The following is a 24,381-nucleotide window of genomic DNA, read 5'->3' on the forward strand; positions in this document are numbered from 1 at the left end:
GTGAGCCGAGTCTCTTCTGTGAGACATATCAAGAATGAAACTAATTTATTGTTCAAACTAAATAGTTCAAACAGTAAATGAAAGCTCATGGCACACTTGACAGAGTCATGCATCGAGCATCAAGTCACAGCTTGAAAAGGTAACTCAAAAAAAAAGGTAAACTCAAACCCAGTTTCACTGAACTGCTCAAGTCAAGTGAGAAACCACCACAACTACATGAAGTATCACAGAAGTCAAGGTGAAAGTGCTCGCTGTATTTTGTATTCAAAGAATGGCACATAGTAAATCCACGAGTAAAATCTACACTTACGAAATCTATTTTCTCTGTCCTATAGTAACCAAAAATTGAATTAATGACAAAGATATATTCCCCTGGACCACAGTCAGCTTTTACTTATGACCACAGAGAGAGACAAAGTGAGAGAGAGGCAACTTTTTTTGGTACCTCTTTCCTGGAAGCGATAGTAAACTGTATACTCTATAAATAGTAGATAAAAAAACAAACAAACAAAATGTGATGGTGGAAATTGTTCACAGACAATGCGTAGCTGACAGTAACCACTTCCTTGACTTTCATGACACTAAACATCAAGAAGACACAGCAGTCTGACAGACAAATTCAGAGGTCACAGTCCCGAAGAAGACAAAAAGTTTCAATGTGGCAGTTATAAATGTGAATATTACAGTTTTAAAGTGAGCAAAAAAACTTGAATTTGCATAATTTTTTATAGCTTTTAGAGAGCTATGATTTGTAATTTAAATATGGAGATGGTAAATCAATGTATAAGCTATATTGTCTTTCCAATAAAGTCTTATCTCACTTTGTCCAGATTTAATGTTTATTAAGATGTTTTTTAAAACATGATGTCAATCTACGCAATCATCAAGAGTTCTGGCAAAATGATGAACATTAAACCTGCATACTAAACTGTGAACTACAGAATGGCGTAGAGATCAAAACTCAAACAAAACTCAAGCATAAAGGACGCTACATTACTGATGTTACAAGTCAGTTAAAAGAGTGCACAAACAAAATGACAAAAAGACTAAATGAGTCCAAAACTGTGAATCCGTATACACTGAATAGCTGTGGTAAAATTTCCTCTACAAACTTTTTAGGACCAATTAGCAAGTGACCTTACACAAGCAATACGTGAAACAGTTTTATTTCTTCATGAAGCATTAAATTATGCAATGAAGCTTACTGTATGTATGTATGTATTTAACTTTCACAGAGTTGTGTTTCTTTTGTGTTTTACCATGCAAACTAAGGCCAAATATAATGTGGGAAAATACAGCCAACTGTTTTATTGAAGGTGACCATATAACCTGAATAGGAGGTTGAAAGTGTTTTGCTTTAAATGACTTTGGTTCATCACTTGAAATGAAAGGCTTTGTTCCTACCACTTCAAATAATGGTAGCTTCCTAACCTCACGCGCTTCAATAAATTGCAGAACGTATGACCTGTAATAACTGCAGCAAAGGGGTACTGTACACAAAAAGAACATTAAGACTTGTATCAATTGACAGACTGTTTCTTATCTTGACCACATGGAGGCAACAACGTGCTGCAAAACACTGCTGCCATGACAGACCTTGTCGTTCTCATTTTTCTGATTTCTATCTTTGGTGGAATGATTGCATGATTCCCAAAACATTTGGACAAACTGTGCAAACATTTGCTCGGATTTGTTTTTTTAAAGCTCACTGGACAAACTTAGATATGAATTGTGGCAACATGCAAACAACACTGACTCTCTCTAAAACAACTAAAGCAAAAGAAGAATGTTCAAACCGGTATGCGGATTATGCGGAGGGTTAAAGTGGCTTCGACAGCATTCAAAGTTAAATGTGCTGTGATTAAATTACTGATCAAGTATTGTATAAATGTGTGTGTAAATTTCTGCAATAAGACAGCACAGAGGTGTGTTGTATTGTTCAGCCTAGTCCTAATATGTGTTCTATGTTTAGAAAGCCTCTTGTAGAAATAATTTTGATTAAACATTTGGGTAGAAATATAATCCTTTTTGACATTTTTTCAATTATTCTGAGAACATATTTATGTTATAAATATTTATATTACAATTCATCATATTGCCACTTCAGAGGGCTTGTCTCTCACAGTCCAATTGTGAAGTTAACAAACTGCTGTTTACTGTCTCTAGTAATGGAAAGTCTCTCCTCACCTGAAACAAGCCCTTTTAGTAGCTTAAACTCTAACCAGACCTCAACCTTCAGTCTTGTGATTTTTCTTTTGATATTTATATTGGCTGTTTTAGACAGTGACAAACAACTTACAGTGTATCTGTCATTAAAGGGCAATTTTTAGCACTTCCACAGAGTTAGTACTTCTAACTCCACATGTACTTTTGAATATTACTAACCTCTATCATTCAGCTGCTTTGTCTGCTTGTAGGCTAATAACTGAACTACCTGTCCTGCCTGTTGCTCTGCATGGGATATATGCCCTGCTGTTGCCTGCTGCACGTTTATCAATACACTTACTTGCTCTATGAATCCCCTCTCTGGCATTGGACTTAGGCAGGTTGTGGATTCCCATGTTGCCTCCTTGACCTCCTTCTCTAGTATTTTAGTGACCTGTAAGAGAAAAAAAGAATTAGAGTTGAAAATGTGCTTGTAAATCACTGTAGCAGGATGGGTTTTGACTTAACATATTATAGTACTATCTAAAATGGCTCTGTGATTATGGTATGCTTTGACCTACTAATGGGAGAAAGCTGGAAACAGATCCTACTCTGAGGTTACCTGAAGAATAAAACATGTTTATGTATTGGCCACTAGAGGGAGCCAAATGAATGGCTTATGTCATAAAAAAAATTACATTTTTCTTTTCTTAAACTCCATTAATAAGATTAACAATTCATTGATAACTGAACACTTTCCTCTCTTTCATGGTATCATTTATTTGATCCAGTTTTCAAATTTCCTTTTTACGCCAGATTTTCTTATTTGCACACCTCTCCCTATATACTCTACATGGAAGTGTGCTGACATTCAGAGGATAACCTGAGCCAGAGTCTTCCAGGTGTCTTTAGGTATCTGCTTAAATCTAATTTTAACGGATCAGATCAGTTGTGTTTTAAGGTTTTCAGAAAAAGTTTCTTGCATCACTTTCTTGGTCTGCTTTCTTTATCATACAACAATGACATGTCATCAAACCACTTAGTCATCGCTAGAATAAACAACTTACCACAATTGCACTGTGAAGAAATCCCTGATTCCTTCAGCTTCATGGAGGAAAGTGTCTGTCACTCTTTGGGTAGATGGAGTAACTGAGGAAGAGAGAGGGAGAGGACGAGGAAGGTTTACCAGGGTTTAATGGGTTAGGACTGTTAACTCTGAGTGTGGTTCCCTGTAAAAACTACTCACTCTCACATCATTAATTACTCTCCACTATAAATACACTGTAGTGCAAACCACATCCTTCTACTCCGCTGGAACAGCTATACTCCTCTGGAGCACAGGAGTCGATTGGGAGGCTAAAAAAGACTGCAGAGTATATGTTGAGCCCGCAGTCACTTTCACTTCATTATTGACATGCTCTCTTTTGAAGTGTCACTCCAAATCTGCTTTTTAATGCCTTACTTTTAATTGCAATTACACACACAAAATGTGGGCTGCCCTTTTATAAACTTGTATTACATCATCCATCAATCCTTATATATGGAGTTACCTTATGAGTAGGATTTAAGGGGGATATTGACAGAAATGGAATATAAATAATAATAATAATAATAATAATAATAATAATGGTTGCGTTTTTGTTATCTTAGAATGAGCCATTTATATCAAGATTCTCGTCCAAGGATATCGTCATGTTTCTACAGAAGCCAAGATGAGAAAAAACAAACAGTGGCTCTAGATATGGCTATACACGTTTTTGTGCCAGCCACCGTACTTTAGCAATACAAGTGGTGGAGGAAAAAAAAGATTTTTTAATGTGAAACTGCTTTATTTGGTGTTTTTACCAGTTTAAGTCATTGGGTACATTTGTTTTGGAGGGGAAGAGACCTCTGCCAATATTTCTGCTCCTGATAAAAACTTCATGAACGTCTAGATCAGATATACGCATATCAAATACCGTATTAAATTATCAGAGAAAAAAAGTAGGCACATATTATCAGGTGCTAAACAAGGGGCCACTTGCCAAACACGTTGGAGAAACACTAAATTTTAACATTAAACTACTTAATCTAGTTTTTTTTTTTACCTGTTTTAATCACCTAGTCTGTTTGTATTCGAAGGAATAGACGTCTGCAGATAATCTCTGTAAAATCTTGGACACTGAAGAAATTTTAACCAAAAGTTTTCAGTGATGCAAATCACTAAATCCCTCTAAATCTTACTCAGTGTTCATATATTTGAAAAGGGTTTGTTGCTAATCTATTAAAGTTCTTGTAATAATAAAATACTGACAAAACAACAACAGATATTTGATTTTCATTCACACCACCTTACATCCCATCATCTCTCTCAGTCTCAGTATCTCAGATATCAAGGGTTTGCTGTCAAATCTGCAGTCGCGTGTTTCCAAAGGGAGATTCCCGTTGCATACTGCAATCTTCAGTCATCTGTCTTTCCATAAGCATCATACTACAAAAACCACAGCCACAGCATTCGAAGCTAACTTTACACTTAGGTCATATGGAATAACACTTTCCCTTTCCCTACGCTATATCCCTTCCACCCGCCCTTTCTACCCCTCTGTGTTTTTATGGGGTGACTGACTGCAGGAGAAAGTAGGAGGGCTTCCCCCTCTGCCTGACACCCCTGCTTTGAGAACATGTGGCCTGGGAATAATTGGGTTACAACTCCAGCAGTCCAATGACTTGGCCTTGATTTGGAGAATGACTCCATTTACTTTTGTCTGACTGCCTGCTGCTTCCACAGCTGCAGCTTTTATCCTCCATTCAGGCTCAGGATTTTACTGTATAGGCCTGGCAGGCAGCCAGATGAGAGAGTGGAACACAATCCAAGCATTAATGTACTAACCCACATTCAGTGAGCAAGAAAAAAAAGTACAATACCTTTTCTTATAGTAAGATATACCACTTAATAATTTGTGTCAAGGTAAAATAGCATAAATCTCTGGAAAGAAATCAAATTATTTAACCAAAATACATTCAAAATACATTACTTTAGGAGATGTTTTCACTTTGGCATCTGTTGGAAACAGGCCATATCATGTGCCTCATTTCCAAAATGTAAACTAAACATTCCACACATGTAGAAAGTCAATACTTTGACAGTTGAGATGACGCTGTTGTATGGCAACATTTTGCAAGCTTGTGCAACTACTGTATATACAGTATTATAAACTGTGTGCTGTGTATATGCAGGAGCACTTGGAGGACAAGTTTTTCAAACTTATATGAAAATGCAGTTGTGGCATATTTATGCACGTGGCTGCTAAGTTCCTCCACGTTGTGAGCACAACCTGTATTATTAGGCATACTGCAACACTACAAATGGCTGGTTTGACATTATAACCATGACATTATTACATCATTTTCTGAGCAGTTGCTCAGCGGCCGGTGTCTTCCTCTATGACTCATTTTTTAACACGTTGACTTATCATTGCACAGGTGTGTACAATAGCACTAATAATGGTCTGTTTACCAATGAATCCTGCACAACAGCTACCTGGATTGCAAACTTAATCATGTAATTTATTACACCTGCGCTTTCTCTGCTAAACTGAATTTATCAATTCACAAAACGCTTGGATTTTCCGATAAATTTTCGCCATTTTAAGTTACGTTATGTTCTTTTTTTCAGTAGCTAACTTTGCATTCGCTAAATCAGAAGCCCAGCTTTTGAAAACACAGGCCTTCAGGGCCTACGGCCGGGGCGGCCTCCGAAGCCCAGCCGCGGGAGCCCTTTCCTGGGTGGAGCAGGGACTTCATCCCTTCGCTTGGGGTACCAGGGGCCCGAAGCCGAAATAGGGTTTTCCCCTAAATTTATGTTAGTAAAACATATGTTATTAGTTTTAACAGCAGGACTAAGAAGCGAATTTCAAATTCAGACACATAACAGTTAAACCTACTATCGGTCAATATTACTCCGACATGTCTTACCCTCTTAGATTGGGAGTGAGGACGGAGCATATTCCTTCGAGTAACTCCACAATTCTATATTTGGTTGAACATGTTTTGTCTTCTTAGCTGGCCGCCATGCCACCCTTACATCCTGGATTCACTGCAGGAAGTCGCGAGGACAATAACATCCGGCCTGCTTCAGGTGTGTCGCGTGCCAGGGGCGGAGAAATGATTATGGGGTGGTGAGGGGGGGCGGCATCAAAACCGAAACGTTTGCCCTTTCTGACAGGAATCGTTTTATTTTTACCCAAATCTAACCAAAAGGCAAACTTCTCCCAACAGCCATGGAGACATGGGTTCTGCAGGAATATAGCTGAATTAATCACAAATAAAATGATATAATAATAATCACATAGGTCTATATAAAACCCCTACATTGATATATTTTACCACAAAACCTCTGGCTACATTATTGTTGCACAAGTAAGCACTGAACAAAAATACCAAAGGTAGATTAGAAATCATAAAGTTGATTTAATTCCCAATCTTCAGTGTTTTTACATTAAAGAAGAAGAAAATTCCATTAAATAAGCCAGCATCACTTAGTCTGACATGTTGATGCAGTTTTGTTGTTTTTTGTTTTGTTTTTTAAATAATGTAAGATATAGCTATAACTTAACCTAAAATGTGGCCCTAACAGGTCTTTAAATTATCCATATTATGATATTTTTACAGATTTAAAAAAAAATTTGACAGTCCCAATATATAACTTAGCCCAACATGATTAACGATACGTACTGTGTAGATTCGGCCCAGCTTTAATCTATAAGGCGAACGCTTTTGAGCTTGAATTTGAAAATGTGTAAAAACAGCAAACTGTTGAGTACCAAGCTTTAAATGACAGCCACAACAGCTACTACCAAACACCTTCAATTTGTTAATTATAATGCCGTCATATTGATAACATTAATGATCACAATTATCCCACAGTTTGCACAGAAATGGCGGAAAGAATAACAGGAAAACATTACGTTTGGATGAGGCACTGGATGGAGAGATTTGAAGAAGAAGGACGGAGTGAGATGATTTGCATCTGAGCTGCGTCTCTGCACTGAAACCTGATGAACTGCATTGTAAAATAATTCTCACTTCTGACTTGTGTCACACACCATCAATTGTTCTGTATGATGATTCTGTAACATTCAAATCTATTGTACTGAACTCATAAAAATGCCTACGCAGAACACACCGGGACAAATGTTCACCAACGGCATATTTTCACACTGCTGTTGAAACAATAGTGGATGCACTGGTTAACCTTCCTTCAGAGATGTTACTTCTCAGGGTCATCCTTGTTGTTTTGTTATCATGGCAACCTCTCAACAGTCCCTGCCTGCTGATTGGCCCATCACACATGAATGACATCACAGGTCAAGGTGCAGCAATTGGTCAGCAGATACCATCGAATTCTTTCTTACTACAATATGCGCTTCAGAAGCCAAGGTTATGGCAAAATGTTTCCTAATGCTGTCAATCTTCCTTATCGGAAACTTCTCCACCAATCAAAATAGACCAAACCTCTCCCAACCCTCCACTGGTTTTCCACTCGGAACACAGTAGCAATTAGTTTCTCCTCAGCTGGAAATAAGATAAAGGAGGGTCAAGGTCTGTGAGCATTGTGGCAACATTATTCATTTTTTGGACTGAGCAACAACCGGCTTCATCCCAGTCAAATTCTCAGGGCCGCTCAGACAATGAAGGCTCTTATCTCCCAACAAAGGCTCCTTGGTGTAAGTAAGTAGGTGAACACCCTGACACGCCCATCTAAGAGGCACTTAAAGGGGGAAATGCCTGTTAGTACAAAACGTAATAAAAAATTAATGATGAAAACAGCCTTGGAGTCATTACTGCCTTTAATGAAATAAACAGAAATTATTCCTGACATTAAACATTAATTAAGTTTGTCAAAAACACTGCTTAAAAATCTAATTTGAAATGTTGCCACAACCAGCCTCAAAGCTTTGCCACCCATTATAACTTTTTACGCTCATTACCCAGCCTGAATCGCAAAATGAATAAAACAGTCAAGTAAGCATTCATGTCAGTGCAGAACACAATAGGTCCAGTGTAGTCTCCGTCCAAAAAGGGAACTACTTTGACGCACAAACAGAACCTGCCGGAAAGTATTGTGTCATTGGGATTTCAGAGAGCCAGTGAATGAATTCATGTCCCAAACGGTCTCGTGGTTCACAACAGGAACAGAGACATTATGTAGCTCAGTAGGCCAAATGGGATAGTCATTTAGACGAGCCCACACAAGTTTGAAAATGCACGCAGAAAAACACATGCACCAAATATATGCATGTTCATGTAAGTAAATAGATGCACGTGCATGCCCAAAAGAAAAACATGCTCAATCACCACACACGCAACCATACACACTTGCCTCTTTTAAGCCCCAGCCACTGAAACCATGGAGATGCCAAGCAAACAAGTGCTGTCATTTGGCAGGCAGGCCTCTCCCTGGCCTTCATCTGTGGGAACTGCTGCGCCGAGTTGCTGTGTCAGATGTATGATGGGACACCATAAAAGCTTGGCTCAACCATTAAACTACAGCAAGAGTGGTGAGGTAACTGACGTAGATATGTTTGCCCTACATTTCCTTTATGAGCCGATTTGAAATTAGAACAAATTGCCAACAGTAGCCCACTTGTGTTTTGATTCATAAAACTGTGTGAGCTGTGGTGGAAAGCTCTTTTTTATTTCAGTCTTGAAAAGTCGATAAAGTCAAGAATAGAATTTTAGGATTTTTGGGCTCAAACATTATGATTTTCCTACCATTATAAATATTGGCTGGTGGTGTTACATGGGGATGTCTGGGCTTAGCATTAGCGAAATTTCTGTTGTGTATGGATTTGATTGCTCAAATGCACGCACCAATGCATTTCTTCCAGCAGCCACAGGCTCTAATAGATCAATTTTCAAGCTGTGTTGACCAATTTAAGCCAACAATGTGCTCACTTACATATAATAGCACAGACCAAGATGCTTGGCTGGTGCTAAGGAATAGTAGCATCCATTTCTGGGCTATTTGAAGCATTTTTCTGCCTAATTATGGGCTTCAAGTTGTTGTTTTGATTGTTTGGTCTTAGCTGTGGAAAATGCTCTGCTTTTTCAATCGCCAAACCAGCACAGAGGACTGTTTTAGCTTCCTGTTTGACTTATTTTCTCATAGTTGAGGCTTGACTGGATGATTGAGGAGGAAAAATTAGATATAATATCGATTACACTCTAATTTTCAGTAATTGAACCAATGTCAGTGGCTTTTTGTAAACAGCATGGTGTCTTTATGAGAACTGAGAGCTTCCACAACGGACATTTTCTGGTTCTTTCAGTGTTTAAAGGGATAATATTGAACATCTGGAGTTGCACATGATTAATTTTAATTTTTGTTTCTTGTTCTCTTTTTTTTGTCTTTTAAATTGTATTTTCATAGTTCACAGTCTTGTCATCATCATGTCTCAGTCCTGACAGAGATGCATGCTGGTAACAGACTCTTGTATGTCATTAGGGTAGAGCGGTATGCTGACAGGTAGCAGAATTAAAGCCATCAGTGCCTCCATTGAGTAGCACCTGCATCATAGACTGTAAAAATAAGACATGAAGTTACCGCAGCGTCACCCATGGGCTTGTGGATTACCATTCTGAAGCCTTGAGTTCAGCATCTTGGCTGTCACCATCTTGGCTTTTTGGAACCAAAGGTGACCATATTTGGGCGACAGGCTGGAGCTGTGGAGGAGCACGTGTGGATCTGACTTCTAAGGGAACAATGGCAGCCACACCCTTAGTTCTGCTCTAGTACAGTTGTCATGAACTGGGAAATCAGCTTTGAGACCAAAACAGATTTTTGTACCAGGCTGTAAACATGTTTATTTCTGCTGTAAAACGAGGCATTTTAACCTGGGGGTTTATGGGGATTGATGTATTCCTTGACCCAGCCTCAGGTGGCCATTCAAGAAACTGCTGTTTTTGGCACTTTGATTTTGGCTTCCGCTTGGCACCAGCTGTTAAACTGAAGCCTCTTTCAGGTCCATTAGTTATCTTGAATAAGTTTATGCCCGTGCATGTGAAAATGCAAAGAGGGTTCCTGTGCTATTGGATGTAAATACATGTTTGTAAATGTATTCGTTACATGAGTGTGTGTGAGAATAAAACACAGTAATATCACTGCTCTGTCATTTGAGTTCATCCTATTCAGATTTTGTCACTCAGATGTTTTGCAACACATCTGCTGGCCTGATCCCAGACTTATGAATTGTCACCTTCTTCTCAGATTTGCTCTCATTCTGTTCTTGCTTTGATGGATGGCACTCTTTTCAGATGATCGAATCCTATATATATCACCTTCCCTTCAGTATTGTTGAGTGGTGTATTTTGCCAGTGAATCACCTTTTGAAGTGAATATGACTTGAGGGAGAAAGACAGTAACACAAGGAGACTTTCTATGCTTTTTCTCCAAAGCATCAATCAACAGCAGAGTGAATCGGTGCATCTGGATCACAGATCCTGCTCCCACTCACTACATTTGCTGCCAAGGATCTGAGTGAGTTTGCACCAGAGTGATGTGCGTATTGTGTAAATATATAAATATGATAATGTCAGTTGTTAGAATGTCTAATTTACTACAGCTGAAGCAATGACACATTGCGCACATACAATCTTGTGTTGTTTTTTCTTTTTCTTTTTTACAAAAATATCTTTTACAGTCTTTGTCCTTGTGTGATGTTATTTAGTGTTTTCATTTCTTACAAATTATTTCACACAAAGATAAAGAAGACAAAGTTGCATGAACCACTGACCCTATTACTTGTGAACTCTTGTCCCTGCACTTTAGTTAATGCCTAACCTGTTATATTTGTCTTTATCTAATCCTTTATCTTAGCCAAGTTTTGACAAGACCCACACTTTGACATCTGAAGTCATTTCTCATCATTGTGAACCCCCTTTTTGCCAGATGTCAACATGCTACTCATCTGTACTTTCAAACAATTTCACCAGAGAAACAAGAGGCAACATTAAAATTAAGTTTCAAGTGTTCTTCCTTGAAGATATTTTTCTTGGTGGGGTGGGATGGCCTCTGAAATAACATTAAGATGAGGTAACATTAAACCTCTGCCTCGACAGTAATCAATATTAATGAAATTCTGTTGGCTGGGTGGCTGCCAGCTCCTCGGGGCAGGGTCTACAATGGCAATTTAATGATAGTTCAAAAAACTGGTTATTGAATCCTAGAGAAAACCTCTGACTTTCTGTCCAAAAGTTACAAACAAAAGTCAAACGGCATTTTCAAATAGGGTTTTGTATTCAGATTAAAACAAAGCACTTTAAAGTTAATTTGATACATTTCTTATTTGACAACCTGTGTGACACAATCCAGGCGTTCACGGTGCTGTGAGTCTCACCTACTTTTTACTCCAAGTAGGTTAATGGAGTCTCCTAGCTGCAAAATTCAATTTAACGTGGTGAACTGGAAGAAGAGCATGAAATCTTCACTCTCAAATGCACATTAATCGGCTTTTAAGCTCCAAGTTTGAGTCATAAGTCTGGATGCGGAGATGAGCTCATGTTTGCCGGTGACATGGCGTAGCTGCATGCTTTCATCCAGGCGGTCTGAAGAAAAAACCCCTGCACATTTGTGGGTGGATCGAACATTATGTCATATTAACACAACTATAATTACACGATCCCTATCATTTACACAGGGGTGGATTACTGTGAACTCAGAGTGTGTGAGCGGATGGTTTTGGTGTTCTCAGCGTACTTCTTTTTAATGGACTGTTCACATCGTGGGTTGTGACTTTTTTTCCTCATGTTTTACAGACTTATTTTGCAAATTGTGAACCCAGCATTGACATGCCATCAGTTTTAAAGTTGATGTAGAGAATATTATAATTCATTCAAAGTCACATTTCTGACCAACTGGGGGGATGTGAGTCCAATATTCACTCTTCTGAGCTCTGTTTTGGGACTCAAATCTTCTATTTTACCAAGGCCATCACTAAAGATAAAACAACCCGCTTCAAAATTATGGGAAGTGACATTTCAAATAAAGTTGGGGTTAAAATAAAAACTGTGATCCCTTAAAATAAAACTCTTAACATGCTGTATTACAAATTTCAAAGATGTAAAGAATAGAAATGTACATAAAAATGTTTTATATTATTCACACTGGCATAGTGGATGTCATACTTGATATCGTCGTTGTTGGCCACCAACCTCGTATCTCCACATTTCACTATTTTCTTTTTTTCATAAATGAATGCTATCGGTCCCCCTCCATGTCTATCAGTTGATTTTACAATTTCCATTGGAACCTTTTAAAAACACAGCATTTTTCCTAATTCCTGAAAAGTAGAAATTTTTGAGACAGAAGGTTTGCGCCCAACAGCAGCGATATGTGATACAAGAGTTACGGCCAGTATTTCAGTGTAGTATTTTGAAGTAACTGCTAGCCTGACCAGATTAGTACCAATCCAATACAGGCAATGTAATGATCAGTTTAATCTTCTGGAGTCGCGTTACAACAACTGACAAAATAAAACCAAATATCCCTTTTAAAGTATAGCTGCCTCTGAAACATGCCCCGCTGAAACCAAACGATGTAGTGCAGCTCATATTTTATGTGGCATTATGTTTTTGTAAAAATGACCACAGTGTTTTATTTGGTCAGAAATCTGTTTTGATTTTGGCTGCATGTTAGCTACAGACACCAGTCCATAACCCAATGGTCCCAGGCCTCTGGCTGCCCTCGTGTGCTGACCTCTCGCTGAAAGCTGTTTATGCCTGCGAGCCTCAGAGGGATACGAAGAAAAAAAATGCTGTGACACTGAGAGATGGCAGTGGAATTGGTCAAAATTGGTTTCATAAAACAGCAATTTTAGAGAGTCTGACCTCTAAGAGTTTGTGAGATGCATACTGTATGGCCAAAGTCAGCAACACAAATAATGCAGGTCGACAGGCTGAACCCGCCTCTCTCTGTCTCTCTGATAGAATTATGACCGTTTGCTCTATACTTAGACTCTCAGACGATTGTATCTCCAGCCCGCTTGCTTCATGAGGTCCAGACTGAGCTGTTTTGGGAAATAAAGCCCCTTTTCACTCACTTAAAGATGTCTGGGAAGGATGAAAGACACAAAGGGGAAATAGAGAGAAATAAAGAGAGAGGGGGAGAGAACTGGCACTTGTATATGCGGTGTTTGTCCTGTAGTGCCAACTGCTGGGGGACTTTTCATACAGTCACTATGGTATCCGCTGAAACGCGTAGCTACTTCGTGTAAGGGTATTGTCAGAGAGAAATAGTATGTAAAGAAAAATGTTTAGGAATGTGTGTGCTTTCAAACACTCAAAAGAGTGTTTAAAAGTGCAGACAGGAAGAAATGAAAAGAAGAAAATATAAAAGAGAATGTCCAATGGTTGGGATGACTGAGAAAAGAGGAAGAAAAACAAGGAGACAGAAAAAAGACAAGATTAGTTTAAAGTTGATGACATCTGTTTAGATTTCACTGTTTTGCTTGGCTTGCTGTGGTTTGTCCAATTAACATTTCTCTGTCTCCTGTCCCTTTCTCTCTAAATGTCTCTAATTTCTTTTTCTTAAGTGTTTTAATTTGAGGTACTGTTAAAGGTTCAACTCCCCAGCATACCTTTAGTGCAGTGGTTGACATTGTTTAACGTTTTAGTTGCGAAATTGTTCAGAAAATAGGTCATGAAAAAGAGCAGCTTCTGGCAAATCACTGTTTAGGTAACTATTGTTAGTAGAAAGTTATTTATTATTTTATTAATTTCAAGAATTAAATGATAGAAACAAAGATGAAATAGAAATAAATTGAAAGGGTAATTCTGCTATTTAATCAAAATAAAATTGGCAAAATTGGCAAAGAGTCCTCTAAGGGAAATGTGTGTAGAATTTAGTGGCATAATAGCAATGACTGCAGATTGCAATGAGCTAAAACTTCTCTTATGTGCCAAGCATAAACGTCTGGTTATGATCATTCAGAAAGTTTTGCAAGAGCCAATAAATATGAAGTCTCTTCCTCTCCAAAACAAAAGAACCCAGTGATATACACTGGTAAAAACACTAAATAAAAGCAATTATTTGTTAAAAAAAAAATAAAAATCAATGTTTTGTGGTGACCTCTCGGTCACAAGGTAGAGTGTGTGCTCTATGTAGGCAAAGTACTTTGCAGCAGCTCAGGTTTGACTCCAACCTGTGGCCCTTTGCTGTGTGTCTTCCCCATTCTCTATCACTCCGCCTTTCTGTCAGTCTCTCTGTCAGCTAGTCGGTGATACAGGCAAAAAAAATAATCTTTCAAAAAATGTTTTTCCAATGCTGCTTGTCACAGATGGGCTGCTAACTACAAATGTTAGTGCTAAAATGTTAAATCAGGAGAAGGAGAACAGCCCTACAATGAGCCAGTGTTTGATTTGTCCATTCTGGGCCACTATAGAAATATGGTAATGCAATGTGGCCGGCTCTGTGGATAAGGACCTTCTTCCTATGGGGATATAAACATCTCATTCTAAGGTGACAAAAACACAAGAATACTTATTTTCAGGTAGTAACACACAAAAGAAAAAGTACTTCTTATAATATATTCAATTTCTGCCAATAATTCCCCCAAAATCCTACATTCTGGACCTTTAAGAAAGATGTATTATTGTAATGTAGTTTATATAAAAATTCATCCATTGCCCCGATCTGTCATCGCTTCAGTTCCATTTACCTCATCCAGAGCCAGGTTTTAGTGAGAGCAGACATGTCTCTTAAACATACGCCATCTGTTTGCTTTTTACATCCAAATTTATTTCGACAGACTTGAGAGGGCAGAGATTTGTTGCATATGTTTGAAAACCAACAGATACTATAGCAAGCTCTCTTTCGTGAGTGGATGGTGGCCACTTGAACCTTTTTAGAACAAACAAAAGACCTCAGAGGAAATTCTTTCACTGTGTTACATGGAATGTATATTCTGTACATCTTTAACAAATTCATCATAATGAAATATTGACGGTAAAACTAAACTTCTACTTTTTTGTGCATCTTTAGCAATAAGGATTCTGTCACAGTCTGACCCAACTGGCACAAACTTTGAAACAAGAGTGGCATGTTATTGACACAATTTCCAAGCTCATTATATTTCATCTCAGCATAACGGGCTTGCCACTTGTACTTTGTTCAAGTGAATCTGTTTACTATTTAAGTTAAGGGCGAGGCAGGGAACTTGAAATAAAAACAAGTAAATTTACTGCTGGAAACTGTCTGACATGGTCAAATCTATTGTGTCAGGTAGATCCCTGGTTGTCTTCTTCACATTATCTTTTTTGGAATAAATACATTTCTTTGCATGTTGAACTGATTTTGCGCACTTTCCAAAAGCCCTGACGACAGTGAACCCCTCAATGTAGCAGCATGGGTGCCATTTTTTTTCCAACATCCTATTCGGGACCACCATCGTGAATTTATTGCTCCTCTGAGAGCTGAACATCTCTGAGGTCATCCTGTGGGTGTCTCAAGATCAGTGACTGTCTCTTTCTAAATCCCCTTTTAATGAGAATCAAAGCAAAGCTCTATCAAAGCTTCATCCCTTCATAGGGCCAAAGAAAACATCAGGAGGATAAAGGGGCTTCCAGAGATGTACACAAAAAATCCCTATAAACAAACCACACGGGGACTGTATATACACAAACTGTGCACCTTTTATCCTTGTGTGTAGACTTTGTCAGCATTGGAGAAATACAAGAATACACACACATGTGCATCTATAAGTAAAGACAAAACATAACCTCGTCAGACTTAAGTCCATAACAGTTCTGCCAATTTATGATTCAAAGAACCTAGAGTCATTTTTCCATATAAGTCTCTCTTGCAGTCTACCCACACAGGACTTAGTAACATTTCCACAAGATTTTCTACTTGATCCATAATGTGAGTAAAAGCAGCCACATTCCATTAACCTTATGCAGTTGTTAAATGTGACAGTTTTGAATATAGTGTGCGAGAGAGCATGGGAGACATTGGAGATATCACTCTGAATGTGATTCAAGCACACTGTATTTGTGAAATAGCTGTTAAAATATAATATATAAAAATATACTGTTAATATATAAAAAGTCCTTAACTGTAAAGTACAATTTCAAAATCATTGATTCTTTTTAAACTTTTTTTTTTTATTATTTTGTTGATCTCCACAGTTTTGTACATAAATAAAACTAACTTTGGCATCATTTTTTCCAACTGGGGCTCAAAAACGTAATGTTATTTCTTGCTGTTAGATTGGTTCAAACAAAGTGGATCTGGGGATTTAAGTGTCGACCTGCTGGTAATTAATAGTGTTCATGTTGGGGGGGGGGGCTTTTACCTTTATTTTACCTTTATTATGACATGCAGCAAAGGCCAGTATTGGAATTGAACATGAGGTCGCTGCAGCAAGGACATGTAAACTACATGCACAGTAACTTCTTATAACATGTGATATCATCAAAACAAAATTACTGCTTCAGTTACACCACATACATTAGAATGCAACTTGGTTACAAAACTGTGAGCCCTGTAGTATACACGAAATTACCAGTGTTATTATGAAGCTAAACAAGACGATTATTTCCAGACATTTCCATCATCAACCAAATGCTCCACATTAAACCCTCTGAGGACCTTTACTGTAATAAATTAAGGTTTCGTGTGTTGCTTATATAGTTCTTATAGGTCTTTTGAGTTATGGTACATGTCTTAAATTTACATCTGGGGAGGAATGGCCAGAATGCTGCTCTGCTGTGTGTAAAGTCTCTGATACCAAGGTATGGCCGGCACTCGTCCAGAAAGACTCTACAAATCATGACTGTCACAGACAACAGGTTGGTACCGTATGGCCCCATAGATAGGAGAGAACAGTATGCTCCATAAAGACAAGAAGTGCACATATAAAACAGTAAAAAACAGAGAGATCAGGAATGGTTGTTGGTTTAAGACTAAGGAGGTAAAGCATTATTATAGTTTTTTCAATTTAAATTTGCAGGCAGGTTACATAAAAATAGTTGTCTAGAAAGTGAGTGGGAAAAAAGACAAGAAAGGTGAAATAAATTAAGTGGTATTGAATGGTATTGGTATTGATGAGAATGAGAAATGGCAACTTGGTGCGAGCAAATCCCATATCCCAATTGTACATCAGCAGAAAGAGCTGCGAGACATCAAGTGCTGGAGCAGCTTTTATAGCGTCAGCACACTAATAAAAGAGACTGCAGAATTAACACTCAAATAAGCAGAAAGCCAGTGCTTTCACTTTTGCCTCAAATGCTTTTAAGTGGAGATGAGTTAAAGCAGAACTACTTGTAAAACCTGCAAAAATATAAAGTTAAATCAGATAATTCTGACTTTTGTAAGTCTTTATTTTACTAGGATTCCTTATCTATTTTTGCACTATATAACACTATTGAGTCGAATCTCAAGTGTCTACAAACATTGTTTTCTTTAATTGCAGGCCTGGTGCCAGTGATGTTTATTCATACTCGTATTTGTTGTGATCTTTTCCCTGATCAAAAAACATTTGCATGTGTGTGCAAGCTGCAACCTTCAGGGGTGAAAAATGAAGCCAACATAAAGATGCCAAAAACTGCAGTTCTTTGACTGGCCACTTGAGGCTGGCCTTTTTTTTTTTAATATAACACACCCATTTACATTTTATTAGGGCTTAAAATAACACATAATTAAGAGAAAGGCCACTTTAAACAACAGACTCATAAGCTTTGGTGCTTGGCGTCACCACACAGCCTATGAGTCAGACCCCTCGCTCCTCCAAAGCTCCAATCTCTCATCGAAATTCGGTCATCTCTGGCTCCAAAAATCCAAGATGGCAACTGCCAAAATGCCAAACTCGTGGCTTCAAACATGAGGCCGCAAACCATTGGGTGATGTCATGGTAGCTACTGAAATAATCTTTTGCCGAAATAATGTTAATTTATTCACTTCTCCATTCAGGCCAATGTGATTCATTTGAACCCGATTAGCTTGGCCGCTGGATTTGAAACTCCTCGGTCAGTGCTGGGCTGAATGTGATGCACACTGCCCATAGTCGCTGCAGTCTGCAGAGCTCTGTTTCTGAGCAACTTGAAGTGTTTATCTTTAAAGTGGACTGGATGTTTATAGATGTGAGAGAAGCAGAATTCTTTCCATACGGCAAAATATCGCTCTCTTTCCCTCTGTATCTCTCATTGCCTCTGTTTTGCTTAAACTTCACTGTGTGGGTCTGTTGAGTGAAATTCTTCCACAGCGATTTCTAGGTCACATTATATTAACTTTGCAAACCGTAAAGAAGGAATGCACACCACCATTTCTTATGAGCAAGATGTTAAAGAAACTCCTTGCAGTAAACCAAACCCTGACCGCATGAGTAATTTTACTTTTTAATGTTGATTCAGTGGAATACTGCTTAAAGACAACAATTAAGATGAACATATCATAGATAAATGCACACATTCAGGTCTAAGATTTTCTAAAAGCCTCACATGGATTGTCTAACCACTGTGCATCACGTTCAATTTGGGACTGACAGCACAATGCAAGTGTTATGCACATGGGAAACATTAGCAAATGTGAGTAATGCTGATTACACAAAACACTTCAGAGGAGAAACTGTCTGCACAGACACCACCACTATTTACTTCTCCCTCTCTCGCCTTTTTTTGTGAAGGCCCTGTCTACAGTATTTCTCTCAGCATGATCTCTCTCATAGCTCTTTTAAAATCTGCAGACATTCACCACAGTTGTTGAATGAGTTATTACAGAAGGTGCAAAGTCTTTTAATGGGGTATGAGGTGGCCTCTCTTGCCTCCTGGTTTTGATTACAAAAATTCCCTTGAGTCTGTGCCATGTCCTGCAACTGCATGCACCACACTTTTGACACTCTGCTGTGGTGCTGATGCACATACAGCAATGTGAAAAACCACAAACGTGATGAAATTCAACACATTTACAGTGCCATAAAGCATCACGACAAAGTGTAAGAATACTTACACACTACAGAGTTGGCCCACTTCCCAGACAGGCATTAAGCCCACTGCTTGGTAAAGTGCCGTTCTGGAAAACATAAACTTAAATTGGCTTTTTCTGATACGGCTTGAAATAGTATCTTACTCAACCTAGCCTTATATAAATGAATTAGTGCTCCTAAAGAATGATTAGAGTTACAACAGGACTAAATGAGGGCTTAATTGAACCTCCCACAATGCAAGTTTTACTTGAGATCAAGACCTACAAGGATTGGACAAGTAAAAAGCAAACCATTTAATAATTCAGATTAAAAGTGGTTTGCATGACTGTTTTCGTGAAAAAAGAAAATCTATGGATAGATCTATCTATAGACACCTTTTTTCTCTGAGTCCTGACATTTTTTGGTGTTCTGTTTGTAAACAGTCCCTTAAAGGTCCAGTGTGTCGGACTTAGGGAAATATATTGGCAGAAATGGGATATAATACGTATGTTTTCTTTGTGTTTTCACATTGGCCATCGTAGTTAGCTGCACCTGTGGTACGAGGCAAACAGCATCAGAAAATAGATTTTGAAAATTAAACTCCTTTATTCAGTGTTTTTACCCATTTAAATCACCTGGTTTGTTTGTATTGAAGGACAAGAGACTTCTGGGAATAATGCGGCTTCCAGTAAAAACCTCCTGGATGTCTGTGTCTTAAGTTATCAGAGAAAAAACGTGAGCACATGCCAGCAGATGCTGGGTTAGTGTCCCGTCTGCGATGAGCCGAACAGCATTGAGGAAACAGTGATTTAAAACATGAATCTGCTTTAATTTGTGTTTTCATGGGTTTTTATTCACCTTGTGCGTTTGTTTTGGAGAGGAGGGGGCCTCTGTGGATAATTTGGCTCCCTGTTAAAACCTCCTGAACAACAACCTCCAGAATTCGCAAGAGACTTCAAGTTTCAGCTGGTTGCAATCTGCAGTCCCCATCATTAGATGCCACTAAATCCTACACACTGCTCCTTTAATTCCCTTAACTTTTCGGATTTGACTTGTCTAATTCAATAACGTCTTGGGCTTTTTACGATGCTATCCAGATTTTCTGGGCGTCATTAGCCGAGCGCTGTCTGCACATACTCCAACAAATGAGGATTAAAATACATGGTTGAAATCAGTCTAATTGAACTCAGTCCGGACTCCACAATCAAGAAGTTACTGCTCTTAGAACAACGTGTTTCAGATGTGTTTCAGGAAGTCACTTTTAAAACAAGGATTAGGCTGACTCCTGGTTTAGTTTATACTTTATACAAAAACAGGTCCCATTAGTTGTAGTTTAATGATAAGAGACAGACCTTGTGTGTATTACCTCACACCCTGAATTTTGAGAGAGCGAGTTGGGTACGGATCTCAAGTTAAAACACACTTGTTCTCATTGGCAGTAAAGTTGTATGAGACGCAACACTATGAACACACGAGACCAGGTTTTGTGTCCGGACAATTTTATGCTCAGTCTTAAGGCCACTGTTAAGTGGATGTCTGAGGATTTAGGTTGCATGACACACATATTGCAGCCTGGTGGTTTTACGGTGGAATATAATGGAGAAACTGCCATATCAAAACAAATTGAATCCCTTGTGTTTTGTAGCTCTTGAAATCCAGCAGTTAAGAACAGTGAAGGATGAGAACGATCATGTCATGGTAATGCACTTCTCATTTTATTTAGATCCTAGAAAAAAAGAAGCTCCAGAAACAAACAAAAACAACGTGTTGGTAGAACAATAAGTTAAACACAAGTAGAAGATTTGTGTCGAAGCAATCATTTAAAGACACAGGGTATGCAAAGGCACGTGAATGACATGTTACGTTCAGTATATTAAAGCAATCACGATAAAACAAATATGTACAATACCAAAGAAATGTGGTAGCAATATAATTTTCACAAAATTTACAAGATAACTAGTATAGATGGCATACCAGCAGCTACTCATCACTGTTGATATCTAGAAAAAAAGAGCAATGCTAAATTCATTTTCTCATTTCAAATAAAAAATTAGTTTTGTTAGAAACATTTCTAAAATTAAGAATACGATCACTCTTCTCCACACAGTTTACTTCACTATTCATGATAAGCAAAGACTGATGGCCACATATTGCAGTCATAATGACTCACTTCTTTCCTCTTGAAGAAAGAATTTGTGTCAAGAAGAGAAAATGCATGCTGTGCTGTCATTTCTCTTTCTCATCTCCCTCCCTTTGTGTTCCCCCTCTCTCTGAGGAAATGTAGAAGTATATTTTATTTGCCTCTTAGACTTGGCTGTGAGCAGAAAGTTCACAGGAAGGGAATACTAGTACGCATCCTTCCAACTTCTGTCTTTTTCCCTCTTCTGAAGAGCAACTGTAATGTATCTATGTTGTCGGTCCAAAAAACTAAACAAGGTGAATATTACTCCCACATGTGGACTGTTTTCCACCGCTGTGTCTTCCATCTCAAATGCACACGACCATTTTTTAAAAGTTGTCATGCGAGGCGGAGAGCATATTGGTGTCAAAGTGAAGTGTTTTTGATAAACAGACCCCGTGAACTCTGTGCTCTTGTTTTTATGAACTGAAATTCTTATGTGTGAACATGAGCGAGAGTGGAAATTCTTCTCTCCGTCAGGTGCTTGAGAGCACTTTAGTTACAATCTTTTGTGAATGTGAATCAGGCCCGCTCAAAATGTCATCAGTGCACGTATGCACTGCATTAGGCTAAGTTACTTCATCATTAAAATCTCGTTTCTTATTATTTGTTGTTTATAACTTGAGGTTGTCATGATCACATCTGAGAGTAATCCTTTTAACTGATTTTCACCAAGTTCTACACACTCTTAGAAATAAAGGTGCTAACTAAAATCAACCATCCCCTATGAGATGTTTTCTGCAGAAACTTCTATGATACAATAGTCCCAGAACCCTCTGTCTGGGTTCTAACCAGAACCTTTCTACCTTCTAAGGACCAGTGTCCAGATAGAAATTTTGTGAAATCACTACAAATATAGCTTTTTCTATTAAGATTTTGCAATAGGGTTGGGTACCAAAACTCTGTTCTAAATTACACAGAACAAAAATGAAAAGGCAACACTTTTGTTTTTGCAGGTTTAAGTTTAAGATCTAAGACCATGGTGTGCTCCCTCAAAACTCGCAGAAAGTGTGGCATTGTGTTGTGTGTTTGAACTCAACTTTTAGAGTGGCCTTTTATTGTGACCATCTCAAGGCACATCTGTGTGGTGATCATGCTGGTTAATCAGCAGCTCAATATGCCAAACCGTTGAAGTGGATGGGTTATCTTGGAAAAGGGGAAGTGCTCATTTAAGCAGATTTGAACACATCTGAAGCCAAAATTTAACAGAAATACCTAAATTGAGCATGAAAAAAGTCTCAGATCTTGAACTTTAACCGGTGAAAAATGGCAGCTAAAACAAAAGTGGCACATTTAACTTTTTGTTCAGTATAATTACAACATGTAAAGTACTGGGTACCTGTAAAAAATGAATTTTGGCAGAACATGTGGTACTGTATGGCAAGTTATGATGATAAAGATATCAACTATGGCAGACCAGGAGTAAAATAAATAAAAATACCTTTTGAAACATGGGTAAACATTTGGATATTTGAGAATGAGGATCTTTTAACATCCATGCTTTTAACAAATCTTTCAAAAAAGGATCTGTGGATGAAAAGGGTTCATAATGGAACCCATAGTATTAAAAAGAACCGTTTTCTTAATAAAAGGGTTCTTAAAAAGCAAATGGTTCTGGGTACAACACTAGCCCGTTACGAGGAACCCATTTGGGACCCTTAATTCTAAGAGTGTAGTTTTTCACAAAACTCTGAGGATGTCTCCTGCAGGGTTTTATTTACATTTCAGAGGGTGGTGCTTTGAAGGCTGCAGTAAATCTAGGTTAAGGTTTGGTAAACCCGTTCACCGAAGATACTGAAACACATTTCAGACACTTACAATTATGCTTGTTAGAGATGAGCTTATGATGAGTTATTGCTTATTGTTGCACACAACTGAAAAGTTAGCAAAAAAAGGAACCGTCCAAGATTTTCTTAGAAATGGACATAGAAAGTCTGAAAGATAAACTGCATAGGTGTAAACTACAAAACGCAAAAGTCCATTTGCAACAGGAGTATAATGTGTAACTGTAGCATAGTTAAAAAGACACTGAAACCTTTGAACCCCTTGAACAAAAACTTGAACAAAATATCATTATGCCTTTACTGGCTTAGGAAAACATTTTGTAGTGTGCATGAAACTGTCCTTATAATAACTAAATGCAAAATGAGTCAAAAGGAAGACACTCCTCTCTGCACAGTTCATCACAGCAAATGCATCAATCAACTCAGAATTCTCTCACACACACAAACTAACAGTTATTTTCAGGCTTGAGTGAGGGTTTGTCATAGGACACTGAATATTATGCTGGTCATGAACTTGTGCTGGTTGTTAAAAAGCTTGAGTATGCTGGTGCAGTCATTTTAAACTGCATAAACATCTCATTTTATTACCTGCAGACTTTTTTTGACATTTGCATTTCCTGTTTTTTGGATTATTCTGGTATGCTGTGCCTGTGATGTGGATTTGAACATCATATCTGGCCTGAACAGGTTCATTTTTCTTTTTTTTTCTTGAAAGTAGAATTTGATGTAAACACGCTAATTGCAAGATGAAGGCTGTCAGGTTGGGACATACAATGTCAGCTTTTCAATGGGTTTGATTGTTTCTGTTTTCTGTCAACATATTTCACTATGCTCTATTTACATAGCATTTATCAAAACTGTCAGCGTAGAAATGCTGATCTTGGATCGCTGAAACACACATTTCATAGGACTCTCCCAAAGCCAAAACTGATCCAAGATCGACATTCCTGTTTGACAGAGCCTGATAAATGTAGGCTAGAATACTCAGTAGCCCCATTCTCCCAGATTTTAGTTTCCCAGTTATATTACAGCATCACCAGCTCCTTCTCCTGCTCAGACTATCTCCACCTTGGAGTTGGGGTAAACGGCAACAACATCGTAGCCCTCTGGAGGCTGGACGCGCGCTTTGGCGTGGGTCTCACAGTACAGATTGTCCTCGATGAAGAAGTAGCCTCTCTGCTTGAGGTTGATGCCGCAGTCATCGCACATAAAGCAGTCGGGATGGTAGAGCTTGTCCCGGGCCTTCACGATAGTGCCACTGGAGGGGGAGATGAAGAGAGATGGAGTGTTTTCTTATGAAGGCTTTAGAGATTTAGAAATTGTGGAGGCAAAATGA

General features: G+C 38.3%; 1 protein-coding gene and 1 long non-coding RNA gene across 2 annotated transcripts in view; both read right to left on the reverse strand.

The window, feature by feature from the left end:
* Positions 1 to 2,506: 2,506 nt before the first annotated feature.
* On the reverse strand, positions 2,507 to 6,234 carry LOC148187254 (uncharacterized). The gene is made up of 3 exons (XR_015778859.1): positions 6,100 to 6,234; positions 3,213 to 3,294; positions 2,507 to 2,599 (listed from the first exon to the last, which is right to left on the reverse strand). It is a non-coding gene; the product is annotated as an uncharacterized LOC148187254 (long non-coding RNA).
* Positions 6,235 to 20,775: 14,541 nt separating this feature from the next.
* pdlim4 (PDZ and LIM domain 4) overlaps positions 20,776 to 24,381 on the reverse strand; it is a 54,809-nt gene continuing 51,203 nt past the window's right edge. Inside the window, exon 7 of the mRNA XM_042498849.2 lies at positions 20,776 to 24,303. Within this exon, the coding sequence (XP_042354783.2) occupies positions 24,099 to 24,303 (205 nt within the window). The 3' untranslated portion in view covers positions 20,776 to 24,098. The remainder of the gene's footprint in view (positions 24,304 to 24,381) is intronic.

The sequence above is a fragment of the Plectropomus leopardus genome, chromosome 15 (assembly GCF_026936395.1).
Source record: "Plectropomus leopardus strain MGB_pleo_1.0 chromosome 15, ASM2693639v1, whole genome shotgun sequence".
In the NCBI taxonomy this organism is placed as follows: Eukaryota; Metazoa; Chordata; class Actinopteri; order Perciformes; family Serranidae; genus Plectropomus; species Plectropomus leopardus.